We start from the raw sequence: 18,281 nt of genomic DNA, 5'->3' as shown, positions 1-18,281 counted from the left end.
ATACGGAACCCTGTAAGTAGCTCGCAGACTTTTGAATTAAAAGTCTGAATTATTATCCACTGAAGTCAAGACATACTTTAAGGCTTAAATCAGGAACACTTTTTTAGAATGAAATGAAAACCAAAAGCCTGAGATCAGCCCTCTGTAGCAGTCTCCACCCAAACAAAAACCAGAGAAACCTTCCTGAAGACCTGGAGCTCCCCCCCATGGCTGTTCTCCCTCTGGTGCTAAATGCATCTAATCAGCTTAGCACAATGAGTCAGTGGAAAACATCATCAGTTCAAATTTCTTGGACGACATAGTCGACAGGTCCACTAGTTTTCTCCTCATTAAAAATGTGTTACACAAAGAAATAAATTAAATGATAAACACTCCCATGAAATGAAGACTGCAGTCAAATCAGTAGGCTAATAAAAGTTGCTTTATTTGACTGAAATGTAGCATTTCTTAATATGTGATCTCCATGTTGGGATCACATAATCAGCTGACTACTACTAGTTTTATCTCAGTATCCCACTCTGATAGGGAACATTCTGAAATAAATGAATCATGGCTGACTGCAAATAGAGTATGTCTGCAATGGCAATAGCTGGAAATGTAAGTGATGCTACATTAATGTTGTGAAGTCTCAGCAGTTCTACCCTAGACTAGACTACCATATCAGCCAACCCAAAACAAGAAATGGTGGTCTTTGGTAGCACATCTCTGTTGTGGGCAGTGAGGCTCCATTTTACGTGCAACTTTCTTTATCATCAAGAGGGCCTTTTACTTAAAAAGTGGTTATATACAGTGTTTAGTAAACTTTGAACAGTATCTACAGTCTTAGGCAGAATCCTTCCTGCCCTCTCTTTCTTTATTCTTTCTTTACCCACCAACCCCATTTGTCTCTGTCTAAGTGATGGAGGTTGGGGACGAGGCATAAGGCGGTTGTCTAACATACCCTTGGGTCCAGGCTCAATGAAGTGTAGACAGACCCAGACAGTTGGTGTCAGCCTCACAATTACCCAAACGTTTGCCGTAGCGAGTCATTGATGTGCATCATCAAGGATATATACAGCTCATCCTACACAACTGCCACTTACCTCAGTTAGGCCAATAGGGACAGCAGAAAATAACTCCAAAATCTCTTCGAGGAAATCTTCAGTTAAATCTGGGTTTTAAAATGTTCAGTCTAAATCAAGTTTGTCCCCAGAGTATGCCAAAGTACTCTGTCTGCTTCTAAGGCTACCAAGTTGTCCTTTTGCATATCAGGTGGTGACCTGAGAGTTGATGAAACATTTTAGGTGGCATGTTGTGGCGCACCCAAGAAAAAATCAGTTTGCCCAGAGTAAAATCTGGTCTTGGGTTCATGCATTATGTAGAAGGTCGAATCACAGACGGGCCATGGCTGAGCAGAGAAAGCTTTTATCCGCAGAAGCTGCTGTAGTTCAGAACCATTACACTTTAATGTGGTGCTCTTCAAAGATGCTTAACCTGCCTGTGTGGTCAGGGGGCAGGTTCATAGCAAGAAGAAAAAAAGTGAAAGAACTGAAGAAATGAAGACACCTAGTTGAAGAAAGTCCCAACCATACCATATAAGTTGACTTCATTGAGAATAAGTCACCATCATTGTTCATGCAACGCTTTAGGAACAGATTGACAATTAAATTGTCAGCATATCTTCATGAGAGTGAGTTATAGATTGTGCAGTTGCATAACTTTTCCCTACTGGAACTTGGCAGCGTTATTCAAGTTGTCCAGACTGTATTCAAGAAATACTGAAACCAGATAATTCAGACAGACAAGACAATGTATGATCAAGAGAAGAGTACTTGCACTTTTCTCTGTATGTCTGAGAGAATGTGTGTGCTGGTGAATTTTATTTTATTAATAGACATCCAAACAAGAGTGTCCTTGCAAACCTTCTTTAACAGCCTTGTTGAAGCAGTGGAGGTATTCCAGTCCTCCATGCGGACAATGTTGCTCTGGTTGTGCTTTTGTTTGCCAGACAGTTGTTCCCTGTAGGCGCTGAGGAATTGCATCCCGTTGCAAAATAAATGACCCAGCGACAGGCAAATCGAATGAACTAGAGGCACCCAATGTATTAAGCCTCCAAAGTAACAGATCCTTCTTCATCAGTGTCAGACCCAAACATCAACTGTGCACAGAGTGAGAGAGCAGGCGGTAGATGTAATAACCTATCTGTGTGTATATGCATGCAAGTTTCTTTAAGTGATCTACCTCCGTTTGATCTGTCCTTTCCCCAGGTGCGTTTAGAGTGGCCTACAGACCTGGCCATCAACCCAATGGACAACTCTATCTATGTGCTTGACAACAACGTTGTACTACAGATAACCGAGAACCGGCAGGTGCGCATTGTGGCAGGCAGACCTATGCATTGCCAGGTGCCAGGCATCGAGTACACCATGGGAAAGCGTGCCATCCAAACCACTCTAGAAGGTGCAACAGCCATTGCTCTGTCATACAGCGGTGTGCTCTATATTGCTGAGACAGATGAAAAGAAGATTAACCGCATCAGACAAGTCAGCACAGACGGCGAGATTTCTCACTTGGCAGGAGCGCCCTCCGACTGCGACTGTAAGAACGATGCTAATTGTGACTGTTACCAGACGGGTGATGGGTATGCCAAAGACGCAAGGCTAAATGGTCCTTCCTCTCTAGTGGTTTCTCCTGATGGAACACTCTATGTAGCTGACTTGGGAAACATTAGAATCCGTGCCATACGTCACAATCGACCTCCGCAAGGCTCTTCAGGTCTTTATGAAGTTGCATCTCCTGCCTCACAAGAACTCTACGTGTTTGACTCCAACGGAACACATCAGTATACTATGAGCTTGGTCACTGGTGACTATAAGTACAATTTTAGCTATAGCAATGAGGATGATGTCACCGCAGTAACAGATAGCAGTGGAAATACACTTCGGGTTCGTCGTGACCCCAATCGAATGCCAGTGCGCATTGTTGCCCCTGACAACCAGGTCATTTGGCTGACAATTGGTACAAATGGAGGGCTCAAGACCCTCACAGCACAGGGGCAGGAGCTAGTGCTGTTCACCTACCATGGTAACAGCGGTCTACTAGCCACTAAAAGCATTCAAATTGGCTGGACCACATTTTATGAGTAAGTGCTTTAACTAATTCCTTTACACATCTCTTCTTTATTATTAGATCTCATTAAATATTGTATTTAGTGTGTTTTCACACTAAATATATTTATATGCATATAAATAAAGGGCTCTTTCGATTTTTTCGTGTCAGTGCGACAACATTTTGCCACACATTTGAGCTCGTAACAGGTTTATTCGTCTTTTCGGTCCACAAATCACCAACATTAAAGGGTTAGTTTACCCAAAAATGAAATTCATGTCATTAATGACTCACACTAATGTTGTTCCTCACCCGTAAGACATCCGTTCATCTTCAGAACACGACAGCGTAGGCACACTATAGTGTCCATGTCTAGAAAGGTAATAAAAACATAATCAAAGTAGTCCATATGTGACATCATTTGCACACACTTGCTTGCAGTCTTCCAAATTTATTTTGTAGTAAGTAACAAAAATGCTTTGGGAAAATGTATTGGATTAAATTAATTAATTTAGATTTTATATAGGAAATGTAGTGTAAAGGAGTGTAGGAGTAAAAGTAAAAGTTGACAGAAAAGAAAAGCGCTGCACTGCTGTGAATACTGGGATTTAAGGAACCGCCGTTTTGACCTTAATCAAGCAAGGTATATCACCATGAACAGTAAAATCCTGGAAAAGCATTGTGCAGCAAGTTCATACGGCACCCACAGCAGCGTACTGTTACGTGGTCAACCACACCCAGCTGCTAGCTAGGATCAAGAGAATTTTATTTACATTTACATTTATGCATTTAGCAGACGATTTTATCCAAAGCGACTTACAACTTTATGATTAAAAAAATTCCCCCACAACCCAGCGCTACCAAATCATGTGCTGGTGCCACCATTTGTAGAACATAGTGCTTCTGCTCTCAAAAGCTAGAATATATAAAATACTGAATATAAAAATGGTTGTATGGAGATTGATTTTTAAAAAAAGAAGATTTTTAAAAAAGATTTTAAGGCAGTTATGTCAGCTTTGGCATTTGGTGTATATTGATGTTATAGTGCACATTCCTGCTGTGTAGTGTTTAATGCCTCTCTAAGTCTTCTCCTTCAGCAAAAATGCAGCCTGTAGTTACAAAACCTACCATTTAATTCACCACATGCTATTTAGAGGATGGTGAAAATGCTAAATGAATTTTAATGAAATTTTCCGTCTGGTGGTGTACCAAAAGGTTTTGCATAATGTCTAGGGTAGGTCCTTCTGGCCAACATGTTGGACACAGCGTCTGTGCACCTACCCTGCAATAACCACAAAGGCATTGCAGGCATTGACAGACCTTAATGATTATGACTTCAACTAGTTAAGTTTTTAATATGTTTGTGGGTAACAATTTATCCCTATTTTATATATTTTTTTTAATGTCTTCAGGCCAGTTGTGTGTACAAGGCAGCATTTGACAGAAATGCAAACCACACTGGACAGAAACAGCCTATTTCACATTTTTCCTCCACTTTTTTTACGTCACATTTTCTCTGACTAGTGTACACAATCGGATTGTCTATTTTACCTCTGTCAGATAGCATACATTTTAAACGAGGCCCAAACAAGACTGACTCTAAACTGTACATGCACACTAGTCTGCTTAATGTCATTGCATCATGAGAACTGCTGACCACGTCAGTGAGGTCCAACTGCAAAAGGTCCACTAATGGCATTCTTGATTTTTCTTTTGTAGCTATGACAGTGAGGGACGCCTGACCAATGTGACATTCCCCACTGGAGTTATCACCAGTCTGATAGGAGAGATGGACAGAGCCCTAACAGTGGACATTGAGACCTCAGGACGAGACGACGATGTTAGCATCACCACCAACCTCTCCTCCATTGACTCATTTTACACATTAGTTCAAGGTATGAAAAGTCTCTGCTGTATTATCATTATTAACAATGACCCCAGATGCCGCATTACACTGACCTGTTTCTTTAAGTCTTGGAAATGTTCCACACTGCTAATCAAGCTGTAACTCGCAGGTTAAATCAATATTAATGACCAAACACTCATTACTCATTCATTAGAGCTAAAATTGTCAGATGGTAATTTATAGTTTCACTATAATCACAGCACCACAGGGAGTGAAAACATACTGGACAGCTGGGCTCTGAAAAAAATACATTTGCAGAGCACAATTTAAAGTTGAATTATTTTAATGTTGAAATACCTTAGCCCCATTTAATATGGAAAGACAACAAGATATCTGCAAGTTAATAATTATAATTACTGTGGAATTATCAAAACATCCCAAACTGGCTCAACCAGTGGCATGAGTTTGGGACAGGACAAACTGTTAATTCAACCAGTAGCAGATTGGGAAACCTGTGTAATTTTTAGTGATGCAGAAATGTACACAGTTCAGTTTTATAGAGCAAGGTAACAGGCAGCAATAGGGTGACTTGTGAATTTTCGAATGTGAATTTTGGAAAGTCATTAGATTAAAGTATATTAAATTAAAGAAGATTATGTACATGTGTGTTACAGCGTCGCCACAGAACAAACCAGAGAAGTTAATGTCTCATGGGGTTTCTTTTAACAAATCCTTTTCTAACCGCCTTAACTAAATATGATGTGACTTGAGAATAAAAATCAGATGATCCTGCCATGTAATTAACATAATCCTCATAACCTATCTTCTCCCCTGACTTTGCGTTTCACCGTTTCCCTCTTTATAGATCAACTAAGAAACAGCTACCAGGTGGGCTATGATAACTCTATGAGGGTCATCTACGCCAATGGAATGGACTCCCACTTCCAGACCGAGCCTCATATTCTTGCAGGTGCATCCAACCCAACAGTGGCAAGAAGAAACATGACTCTGCCTGGTGAAAATGGACAGAACTTGGTGGAGTGGCGATTCAGAAAAGAACAGAACAGGGGGAAGGTTGTAGTGTTCGGCAGGAAACTCAGGGTATGTCAAAATGTAATTTAGAAAACTCAAGAGTCATATAGATGTGTTTACTAGTGTAATCAGAATAATACATTATGTCTGTCTTTTTGGCATGACAGATTTGAGTGCTAAATTATGGGCATTTAAAATATGTATTCGTATTTCCACAAACACTGCAATAAGAGGCTTCATATTTGATATTAATTGTCATCATAACCCTTACATAACTTCCACATTGCTATTTGAACTAATTCTGGCATTATGCAACCCACAGACGGCTTAAGAAAATGGAAATCACAGAACAGCTTAAGAAAAGCTTTTGTCTAGTCATCAGTTTCTGTCAGTGAACCAGACTATTTCTCTTCTAAATTCTATAATTTATTTTCTATATTTTTCTTTTGTTATGAAGAAGGGTTGAGAAGAGCTGCAGTCTTTTTACAGTGTCCTCTGTTGTTGTTCTTCTTCCTCTTTCATTTGTTTCACAAAAGAAAGCAGGTCATCTCAGAGCATCAATAAAGAAACCATGATTCTTATGAGAAACTGCTCTGGCATTTCAAAACCTCTAAGTGGCAAGCAAAAATGAGACTAGGAGAGAGATTGAAAATGCACTGTGGTTGAAAATGACCAATATGTATGACATTTTTATGTTCTATTCAGCCCTCAAAGCAAAGCAACATCAACTAATCAACTCCACACAAAAATACTTTACCTGTTGTTAGCAATGAATGTTCTAATCAATAAAATACTTGTTTCTTTTCATAAAGGTCAACGGTAGAAACCTGCTGTCTGTGGACTATGACCGCTCACTGCGCACAGAGAAAATATATGATGACCATCGAAAGTTCCTTCTGAAGATTGTGTATGATGCCTCTGGTCATCCTACACTGTGGGTGCCCAGCAGTAAGCTGATGTCTGTCAACCTCACCTATTCCAGCACCGGCCAAGTCACAAGCATCCAGAGAGGACCCACAACTGAAAGGGTAGAATACGACAGCCAGGGACGCATAGTCTCCAGAACCTTTGCCGATGGCAAAACCTGGAGTTACACCTATTTGGACAAGGTGAGAATTGTGATTTTTTTTTTTTTTTTTTTTACAGTAGATAGGCCTCTTATATTAGCAGTTCCTAATATTGCATATGGTTTGTGTTATTTGTCAGAAATTTCCAAAGGTTATTTTGCAAGGGTGTTTTAAAAGTCGTAATCAGAATTAGATATACATGGATTGACAGTTCCACATTTGATACTCTAGCACAAATTTAGATGACCATTTGTAAGACTAACCTATGTAAGGCTTGGCCTTAAAGGATTATCCAAAATGGTCATGTCTTTCTTTCTTCAGTCGAAAAAAAATTAAGTTTTTTGAGGAAAACATTTTGGGATTTTCCGTGAACCGATCGGTCATTTTCGAAAATGAAAAAAATGTATATACTTTTTAACCTAAATTGCTAATCTCTGCGACGTGCTAGTGATTTCGCAATCACGTCGAAAACATCATACTAGGTGTGTATGCTTAAAGGGTTACTTCAGCGATTAGCATATGGCTTTCAATCAGTAGAAACCCTGGAGTATATTCGAATGATCGTGCTCCACCCTCTCATATCCCCCTGAGACAAGAGATTAATGTATTTTATTTCTCGAAAAATTGCTCCGGTGACGCAAAATTTCGTCGATTTGCGTCATCTGTAAAATGATTGGCCAGACGCTAAAGACTACAGCCAGCAGAGGGAGCCATGTTTAACATGTTTTAAACTCGCACAAGGGGGATGAGGTCACACTCACAGCTAAGCTTGGCTCAGGCATTCATGGAAACGGTGAGGCCGGCGGAGCAAAGTGATTATTTTATCTTCTCAAGATAATTCCTATGAAAGTAAATCTTCCAAAGGCATGAACTGAAAATGCGCCAGACTGAACACGTGCTGAGAACTACTGCCGCGAGAGTGGACGCGTTTACCTGAGCTCTCATCACGAGAGCCCATTCAGCTCATCACGATGCGTGTAATCTGACTCCTGCTACTTTGTGCTGACACTTCCTCAGCGGCTAAATCACAATATATTGAACAGACACTTTCAGTTTTTAAAGGGGGGGTGAAATGCTGTTTCATGCATACTGAGCTTTTTACACTGTTAAACACTTGGATTCCCATCCTAAACATAGTCAAAGTTTCAAAAACTAATGTTGGACGTTTGATAGAGTATTTCTGTGTCAAAAATACTCCTTCCGGTTTCTCACAAGTTTCGGAGAGTTTTTTTTCGAGTATGGCTCAGATTGACGTTAAAAGATCGGAAGGTACTTGTATGGGCCGTACAGGCTCTTCTCCCGGTAGGGTGCGCGCGCGCGTCACTAGCGCGAGAGAGGAAATGCACGCTGTAAACAGTCTCTCAGCTGCAGATCCAGTTGTCCGTGAACACTAATGTCGGTTATAGTCCGCGCCGCGCTCCACTTCATTCCTCCACTTTGACATTAAGGCGACTTCAACGCTTCAGCACAGCATTCCGGGAAGGCAGCACTGCATTTGAACGCAGAAATGCTTCAGTCGCATCGCAAAGTGGATCTCCACACTCCAAGAAGTGTGTTTTTGACGGAGCCGTCCCAGCGATAAAGGTTCGGTCCTGGAAGCAGCCGGTAAGTAAAACTGCTTCAAATGTCTGTGCTGTGTTTATCGTCGCGTATGTAAACATCAGTAAACGACATGATCGTGTGCTTCGTCATTCAAATGCACTAACGGACTTCATTGCTGTTCTATGTAACTTATAACGTTACACTACTCTGATGTGCAAAACCGTTTTGCTTGCTAATAAGGTTTGGTCGCATACAATAGTCCATAAACCGAATCATGTCATGTTGACAGGCCTCTAAATACAGTACTTACCACAGAGATGGACGTCCTGCTGTTGCTGTTTCTATTTCAGCCTCCGAATTAGATTCTGGATCATATCTATTAGCTGAGATAGCTGAGATGGGTTTCTCCACGCTTGAGGACGTCACCGCTTTGCGCATATGTCATTCTTTAGCTCCGCCCACACGATACGCCTCCAGGCGCTCTGTTTTTTCCGGAAAGACTCGGTACAGCCTATATTTCTTTTACAAATATAATAAAACGAAAGACTTTTCGGAGATATGAAGGATGCAATACTACTCTATAGGTACTCAAGATTGACATGAGATTGACTGAAACTGAGTGTTTCACCCCCCCCCTTTAATGTCTGTTCTCTAACTGAACTGATTTTATGAAGATGAAGGCGGTGGTGGGAAAGTAAAAGTGATTCAGTAGCGGTGGCTTTGGGAGTGGCCTCACAGGGCAGCGAAGCATTCTGGGAATTGCAGTCTTTCATCCCCATGTCTTTTCTCAGTCTAGAAAGCACCAAATTCAAAAATAATTTCACATTTCTACAACATTAATGACCCAATTTAAATACAGATTCATCTTCCCAGTGCTGAAGTACCCCTTTAAGTACTGCACCAAGTGAATGTGTAAGGATTAATACAAACGCCCGTTAAATGGCCAATCATTTTGACTAGACTAGAGAAAGACCCTATTCCTCACCTACGATCATGCAGAGCCTCTAAAGCCCTTCAAAGCGCTTTGAAACCGCATTGATTTGGACCTTCAACATTTTGGTTGCAATTGAAAACCATTATGTGAAGAAAAATCCTGGAATGTTTTTCTCAAAAAACTTAATTTCTTTTTGACTGAAGAAAGAAAGACATGAACATCTTGGATGAGATGGGGGTGAGTAAAATGTCAGGACATTTTCATTTTCAATACTGGATTGGAACAAAATTGCAGCAAAGTAATTAATTTTGCTTCTTTGAGTTCAAGGTATCTACAATACCCCATCATAACTGATATTTACTAATGGTTACTCCCTTTGAATTGGTCCTACTAAAGCATACCATTATCACTGTGTCAGCAGTACAAACATGAAGGATGTTGGTATAGAAAAATAGCTGTACTACAAAGACCCCTAGTTATCGAAGAGTCAGACATTTCTGTGGAGTTATGTGGGTGGTTTAGAAACTAGTGTGTGCAAAGAAAGAAACTGGACATTGTGGATGTTTAAGAGATATGGCTTAGTAAAGTCTAATGTAGACAAAGTTACAGTCTTAAAATATAACTGCAGGGGAACCTCAGGGTTTGAGCTCAGCCTAATGAGACCATAAAGAAAGACACAAAGAGTTATATGAAAAGAATAACTTGTCATGCAGTGAAAAAGCAAAGAGGACACTGAAATCGACAGACAAGAGAGAGCAGATTACTTTTGATATGAAACAAAGTATCAGCTTTCAAATCCTGTCAATTTTATTAAGAAACTCTAACAACTAATACCATTTTAGCGCTCCTAAATGTGACGTGACAGATCGCTGTAGCGCCTCAGTTCCTCTACTAGTTCCTCTTTACTACTAGTTAATAAACAAATTAACATTACAATGTATGTTGAAAGATACAGTACAGCTTACCGAAAAAAAATCATGTCTCATGTAATCACAATCAGTGTTTAACCACAGAAAGAGGTGGAGAATAATGTCATTTAACATTACATTTACCTCAGGAAAGCCATTTAATGACCATAGCATGTCTAACATAGCTAGAAAAAAATTACTATAAAAATTTTGCTAAATACAGCTAGAAATTACATATTTTTGATTATATGAGGAAAAATATAATGTATATTATAATGTTATTATAAAAACTGCATTATATAAATTTGAGCAGTTAATTTTAACCTTTAATAATACCAGCTGACTGTTCAATTAGTTAAAAAGTGAGTTTCCTCCAAGAGAGCACTCAAGTACAAGTACTATAACCACAAAAGTTTTGTGGTAAGAAAAACCATGGTGTGCTAATGTGTAGATTAAATATGCATGGATAGTCTATCTTTCTGTTCCCTGCCACATGCGCAGGTAGCGTGACCAGTGAGAGGATATCAAACAAACGCCACCAGCAGTGCCTAGGGAACTAGAATAATGTCTGTCCAAGTATGGTTGACAAGGTGAAGGCTTCTCAAAGGTAGACACCAACTGTAGCAATTCCCCAAGATGGAGAGGCCTCTAAGGATATCCCTCAAAATCTGCAGACGTCAGTCATTGTGCTTATTTTACCAAGCAAGACATGAATACACGTAGTGATGCGGAAGCTCTGAATGCCACAATCTCAGATCCATTCAAAGAAAGGCTCTGGGGATGTCAGTACTTAAACCCCACAGCAAGAAACACTTATTTATCATCCTTTGCTTCAACTCACCTCTCACATTGTCCAACAAGACCCAAAACAGGCACAGAATAAACATGAGGCCTCCATCATTCATAACTCAAAGACAACTTGCTGACTTGTTTGTTTACCTCAAGCTTCCAGCTTAGCATACAGATGCCTTTTAAAACCCCTTTTTATTGATGCTCCAGTTCCACAATATTCAGAGCACGAAAAACGTTTTCAACCTACCTTATTGAGATAAGTAAGGGCACATCATGAGGCTAAAGCCAGTAATTGCAATACATTTTATATTTATGCAGCAACGCACTTTCAACAGACCTGCATTTAGAAGCTTCAGGGTCAAGGAGAACTCAATTAGGCAAAGAAATAATCACTAAATGGAGCGTTAATACCTGCTTTTACACACCATTTGCATTTTAATAGCATGAAGTAATGAATAATGAGTAATGAATTGTTGAGTTTAATTTCTCCTCTCTCCCACCTTTTGATTTACAGTCCATGGTGCTGCTTTTACACAGCCAGCGGCAGTACATTTTTGATTACGATCTGCAGGATCGACTCTCTGCCATCACTATGCCAAGTGTAGCCCGTCACACCATGCAAACTATCCGCTCAGTTGGTTACTACCGCAACATCTACAATCCACCCGAAAGTAATGCCTCAGTTACAGTGGACTATAGTGAGGATGGCCAGCTCTTGCGAGTGGCGCACCTGGGAACTGGCCGCCGGGTGCTATATAAGTACAGAAGACAGAACAAGCTGTCCGAGATCCTATACGACAGCACACGGGTCAGCTTTACCTATGATGAGACGGCAGGTGTGCTGAAAACTGTCAACCTTCAGAGTGAGGGTTTCATTTGTTCCATTAGATATCGGCAGATAGGTCCTCTGGTGGACCGGCAGATATTCCGCTTCAGTGAGGATGGCATGGTTAATGCGCGCTTTGACTACACCTATGACAATAGCTTCCGAGTCACCAGCATGCAAGGAGTCATCAACGAGACCCCGCTTCCTATAGACCTTTATCAGTTTGACGACATCTCCGGCAAGGTAGAACAGTTTGGGAAGTTCGGCGTCATCTACTACGACATTAACCAGATCATATCAACAGCTGTGATGACATATACAAAGCACTTTGACGTCCATGGCCGCATCAAGGAGATCCAGTACGAGATCTTCCGCTCCCTCATGTACTGGATCACCATCCAATATGACAACATGGGCCGTGTCACAAAAAGGGAAATAAAGATTGGCCCTTTCGCCAACACCACCAAATATGGCTATGAGTATGATGTGGACGGGCAGCTGCAGACAGTCTACCTAAATGAAAAAATGATGTGGCGGTATAATTATGACCTGAATGGCAACTTACACCTGCTGAACCCTGGCAACAGCGCGCGACTCACTCCCCTTCGCTATGACCTACGGGACCGCATCACGCGACTGGGAGACGTGCAGTATCGTATGGATGAAGATGGCTTTCTGCGGCAAAGGGGTGCAGAGATCTTTGAGTACAACTCCAAGGGCCTCTTGGTTCGGGTACACAGTAAAGCCAGTGGTTGGACCATCCAGTACCGCTATGATGGGCTAGGAAGACGCCTGGCCTCTCGTAATAGCTTGGGACAGCACCTTCAGTTCTTTTATGCGGACCTTAACTACCCAACACGCATCACCCATGTGTACAACCACTCAAGCTCTGAAATTACCTCGCTCTACTATGACCTACAAGGCCATCTGTTTGCCATGGAGATCAGCAGTGGTGAGGAGTTTTACATTGCTTGTGACAACACAGGAACACCACTTGCAGTCTTCAGCAGCAATGGGCTTCTCCTCAAGCAGGTGCAATATACTGCTTATGGAGAGATCTACTTTGACTCTAATCCTGACTTCCAGTTGGTTATTGGATTCCATGGTGGACTATATGACCCTTTAACAAGATTGCTGCACTTTGGAGAGCGAGACTATGACATTCAAGCTGGTCGTTGGACCACCCCAGATATTAGTACCTGGACCAGGGTGGGCAAAGACCCAGCTCCCTTTAACTTGTACATGTTCCGCAATAATAATCCCATTAGCAAGGTGCATGAGGTGAAGGAGTATGTCACAGGTAAGAGAGGGCCCTTCTGGCACACTGTATTGTTTTTTTGTTTGTACAATCATGAATATAAATAATTGCATTGATTAGTTTTTTTTTTTAGTTTTTACAATTTATGTTCTTTCATTTATAGATGTCAACATCTGGCTTGTGACATTTGGCTTTCACCTGCATAATGTCATCCCAGGATTTCCCATCCCTAAATTTGACCTCACCCAACCCTCACTGGAAATGAGGAAGAGTCAACTATGGGACGACCTACCGGTATGCCATCTAATGCCTTTTTTCACCTTAGAATCTTACAAATATGTTTGACTTCCTCTGTCCTATATAAACTACTTGGCTGGATCTTTAAAAATGTGCTACTGTAGTTTAAAAGAATGCGATAATTTAATTCAAGTTGCAACTTAATGTTTACAAATATGCTCATACAAATAATTATAATTACCTCATTTGTTTTCTCTTTTGACTCACTTTAGTCCATCTCAGGGGTCCAGCAGGAGGTTATGAGGCAGGCCAAGGCTTTCCTTTCTTTTGAGAGGATGCCAGAGATCCAGTTAAGCCGACGACGTTCAAGCCGGGAAAAACCTTGGCTGTGGTTCGCCACAGTCAAATCCCTAATTGGTAAAGGTGTGATGCTTGCCATTACCAGTAAGGGCCAGGTGGCCACTAACGCACTGAACATAGCAAATGAGGACTGCATTAAAGTGGCCACTGTCCTCAACAATGCCTTCTATCTAGAGGATCTGCACTTCACAGTGGAAGGCCGTGACACACACTACTTTATAAAGACCAGCCTGCCTGAGAGCGACCTGGGTGCCCTGCGACTCACCAGCGGTCGCAAGAGTCTAGAAAACGGTGTCAACGTAACAGTGTCACAGTCCACGACTGTGGTCAACGGACGGACACGTCGCTTTGCAGATGTGGAGTTGCAGTATGGTGCATTGGCTTTGCACGTGCGATATGGCATGACTCTGGACGAGGAGAAGGCACGTGTCTTAGAGCAGGCCCGCCAAAGAGCACTGTCAAGCGCATGGGCACGGGAGCAGCAGCGTGTACGTGACGGGGAGGAGGGAGTGCGTCTTTGGACAGAGGGGGAGAAGAGGCAGTTGCTCAGCTCTGGGAAGGTGCTGGGTTATGACGGCTACTATGTACTATCAGTGGAGCAGTACCCTGAACTGGCCGACAGTGCCAACAATATCCAGTTCCTGAGGCAGAGCGAGATTGGGAAGAGGTAACAGTCTGCACAGCACAGGCTGTTCAACAGACTACTGCCCCGCTTCTCCCCAAGCTCCTCTCTCCTGTGTACACACTCCCAGAACTCCTTTCCCAGAGACTTAAGGAAAAGGGTCTATGTTAGAGAAGTGGGGAGTTGTGCCTAAGTGCCACATACACTGCAGTTGTACAAAAAAGAAACTTGAGGCACTTCCTCTCATTGACTGAACCACACCCCCATTCTACATATTTGTCCACATTATTGCATTGAATGGATAATGGACTCTCTAAGAGAGCAACACACGATAAAAAAAGGAAAAAAAACTCAGTTATGATTTGTTTTTGGCTCTCTCTTTTTTTTTTTGCTTTTTATAAACAAACCTTAAAGGTGACTCGGTCAGTGATAAAATCGAGGGGAGAAAAAAGCAAATGTGTTTACATGCAAAGACCACTGCACCCAGATGAACTAATATAATGTTTGTTTGTTTTTTTTGCAAGGCAGTGACTGTAATTCAGTGGTTTGTACTGTCCTGGGTGTCCTTGTTTTCAGCAAAATGTTTGGTCAACTAGTGAGGACTAAGGTTTCAGACTGTGAGCTAGTTGATCGTTTCTCTTCTGCTTTGAGTTCTTAAGGGACACAGTTGTGGTTCATATAATCAAATCTGAGTGTACAATCTCATTCCTGAACCAACCCAAGTGGTTAATAGAGTGGAAACTGACAGAACAAAATATATAAATATATATCACATAACTGACCGGTACTTTGACAAGAGATGTTAGAATATCTTTATGGATTCTTTTTTTAAGTAAAAAAAAAAAAATTCCACTTATCCGTACAATATTAGTCGCAGAGAAAGTAATTTATGTACAGTGTTTATACATAAAAATAAAATCTTACAAATATTGAGACTTTTTCGTCTTGTCATGCATTACTGTTTATACTCATGAATTTTAATATTTTATCTTATCAAAATTTGTGGTAATGCTAATTGAAATAAAATCAGCTGTACTGTGTCATTAAATCCTCAACATTGTTTTTCCTCTCTTTCCATCCTCTGAAACTGATTGTTGCCATTTTTCTTTTCATTTCTCTCTTTTTCAGATTGTCTAAATATGTTCAGTGGTTTCATGCTGTCACTGCAGCTGTAATCAACAATAGGTTTAGAGTAGCTGTTTGTCAGGTGTGGATTAAGTATATACTACACACAAATAATAAAAACCCAACAAGGGGTTTGCCAGAAATGATCTAAATTATTCATTTACAGTAATGTCATGGTAATGGCATTGTTTTGTCTTTAATTGGAATGAGTTTCAAGCTTAAAGCCTCACTTTCTGTCCAGACATACAACTTCAAGCTTTAGCTAAACTTTCTACACACATTCTTTTTTTTCCAGAAATTTCCTTTTTAATGCTTTAGCTAAAGAACATATCACACTAGCATTAATGTTTATATCCACTGGCAGCATGCAAGGGGGGGGGACCTTCCAATGAGTTTAAATCCCTGCATTTAAACCTAGACTAAACACTTCCTTGACATGAAGTAAGCTCAAACTCTCTTGAATCAAAAGGGTCATTAGAGAGCAGAGAGAATGTGGCTTTTTCCAGTGAACACAGATATTGCCCTATAATCCATGTTATGATGCCAGAAATGTTCTGCATGGGGCTGAATTTATGAGTTTGAAATTTAAAGAGCACCAAATAAAATGTAAACAGTTACCTAAAAGAGCTTTCTATCATGACCCATATGATATGATATGAGATTGATTTAGGATTTATTTTACTTTTGACAACCAATGTATTCATCTGAGTGCACCACAAACATTAAAGCGATCAAAAGTCACCCCAAAATGGGGGGGGGGGGGGGGTCTTAATTTGTATGCCTAAATGGACTGCCTCCTTCTTCAGATACTGTTTTTGTAAAGGCTTTTTAAAGATTGTATAAAATAAAATGTTCTGACTAATGAATGCGAAAATATTGTTTCCATTTTAATTTGTTGTTTTCCTATGACAAGTTTTTTAATCAATCATGTAATTGTACGGTGGAGCATATTTTTCTATTCATGTGTGAATGGAGGTCTGAAGGAGATATTACCCACCTGTGGGCCAGTGAGGTTTTGTTTGGGATTCTCAGTTACTGACTGATCGGGGAGGGTCTCAGCTCTTTGTTAGGATGAACTTTTCCCTCTGGAAAAAAAAGTGAGCACTTAATTAAAAAACTAGTAATAACCAGAACAAGAACCACTGCAATATTAACAAAGTGTTTTCCTTAAAAGGTCTACACAGATTGTCTGAGCTGCTCTGCGATTCAATTATGTTTTTTGTTGGCATAAGGAATGGCCACTGTACTCAGGAGCCCTTCAATCAATGTGTATGAACAAATTCCAGTTTTCAACATTTGTTTGTCAACATAGTCAAGGTATTCTTATTAAAACCCCAGAACTAGCTTAACAAAGGCAGATTTGTGGAAACCATGTTACAGAGTAGCGGTGAGGATATAAATGTCTGTGAGAGATGAGAGAACAGAAAATGTCCTGACATGTTTGCTATTGATTGCATGCATACAGTGTAAACCCAATGAATCAAAGAAAGGTCACATTTTTTCTCTTACAGCATATTAGTGCCAATATGTACATGGTCTGTTTTGATATTTCTTTGCACTACAATGTATATGTTGAAGATGATGCCTCTACATTACACATTATTGCAGTCGTCACATCTCTGGTCTGATCTGAGGGAGATTGTAAAATTTTTCCTAAATTAAAAGGAAAGATGCCTGTACAGAAAATCATCAGTGTTTAATTTATAACTTTTGAATAAATGCCATTGTTATCACACAGTTCAGTCATTTAACAGTAATGTTTTCTCATATCAGATCTGATGTGGGATTTGGTTAACCTAAAATGTGTGCATTGTGTGACTGAATTTGTCTGAGTACTGAACATTTGAAAATGCTGTGATTAGCTTTGTTGCTACTGCGACAAATCGACCATTTTTTTTTGTGTGTGTTTTTTTTCTGAGCAGCCTCTACATTTTGTGTATTTTGTATTATCTGTTATTCCGAACAAATGCTACAAACTGAAGTGATTTTACCTGTAAATTCAATAACTTATCTTACAATCTCTCGTTTGTAATGAGGACTTAGAGGAAGTTGTATACTGGTGTTCTTATGTTATTTGTTTTTGCTCAATTTTGCTTTTGTATTGTTTTATAGCCATGCAGCATCTCGAAAAACGCTCATGATTTCCATTTGATAGACACGTCTGTTTAGAGTGCAATTAAAGTGCAATTTTGATGTAATCTAAACTAGATCACTGCTGGATTCATTACCTTTTATCTTCAACATGTTTAATGCTCCACAGAGATCAATCATTAAAAATAAAATGTAATATTCAAAATGGTTGTGTATTTATTAGTTCATTACACAAATGTGACCACACTCATCTATTCATTCTCAAGAATGCAAAAGAGCCGTTGTTCTCAAACTGTGGGTGATACACAATGCGGACCATTAAAAAATAAACTATTAAATAATAAACTATCAAAACAATTTATTTTGGTGGTCCCTTTTGAACATTCTGTTGACTATAAGTGACTTTGCAACTATGTCAACTTGCGATTAAATTTCATATTTGAAATCACCAATGAAATCTGGCAAAAATGTCGGCCGCTCAAATCATGACCAAAAAAAAAAAAAACTGCACTTGTAGTTTTAACCTGGATAAAGCTAATGCGCAGTCCTAAGCA

At 40.2% G+C, this 18,281-nt stretch overlaps 1 protein-coding gene across 1 annotated transcript in view; it reads left to right on the top strand.

The window, feature by feature from the left end:
• Positions 1 to 17,932, top strand: part of tenm3 (teneurin transmembrane protein 3) — a 309,711-nt gene extending 291,779 nt beyond the window's left edge. The window contains exons 26-32 of the mRNA XM_067442491.1: positions 2,247 to 3,121; positions 4,807 to 4,982; positions 5,799 to 6,034; positions 6,778 to 7,074; positions 11,723 to 13,334; positions 13,456 to 13,586; positions 13,802 to 17,932. Coding sequence (XP_067298592.1) covers positions 2,247 to 3,121; positions 4,807 to 4,982; positions 5,799 to 6,034; positions 6,778 to 7,074; positions 11,723 to 13,334; positions 13,456 to 13,586; positions 13,802 to 14,560 — 4,086 coding nt within the window. The 3' untranslated portion in view covers positions 14,561 to 17,932. The remainder of the gene's footprint in view (positions 1 to 2,246; positions 3,122 to 4,806; positions 4,983 to 5,798; positions 6,035 to 6,777; positions 7,075 to 11,722; positions 13,335 to 13,455; positions 13,587 to 13,801) is intronic.
• The last annotated feature ends 349 nt before the right edge of the window (positions 17,933 to 18,281 follow it).

Source organism: Pseudorasbora parva, chromosome 4 (assembly GCF_024679245.1).
Source record: "Pseudorasbora parva isolate DD20220531a chromosome 4, ASM2467924v1, whole genome shotgun sequence".
Taxonomy (NCBI): domain Eukaryota; kingdom Metazoa; phylum Chordata; class Actinopteri; order Cypriniformes; family Gobionidae; genus Pseudorasbora; species Pseudorasbora parva.
This window is presented reverse-complemented; position numbering and strand designations above follow the sequence as displayed.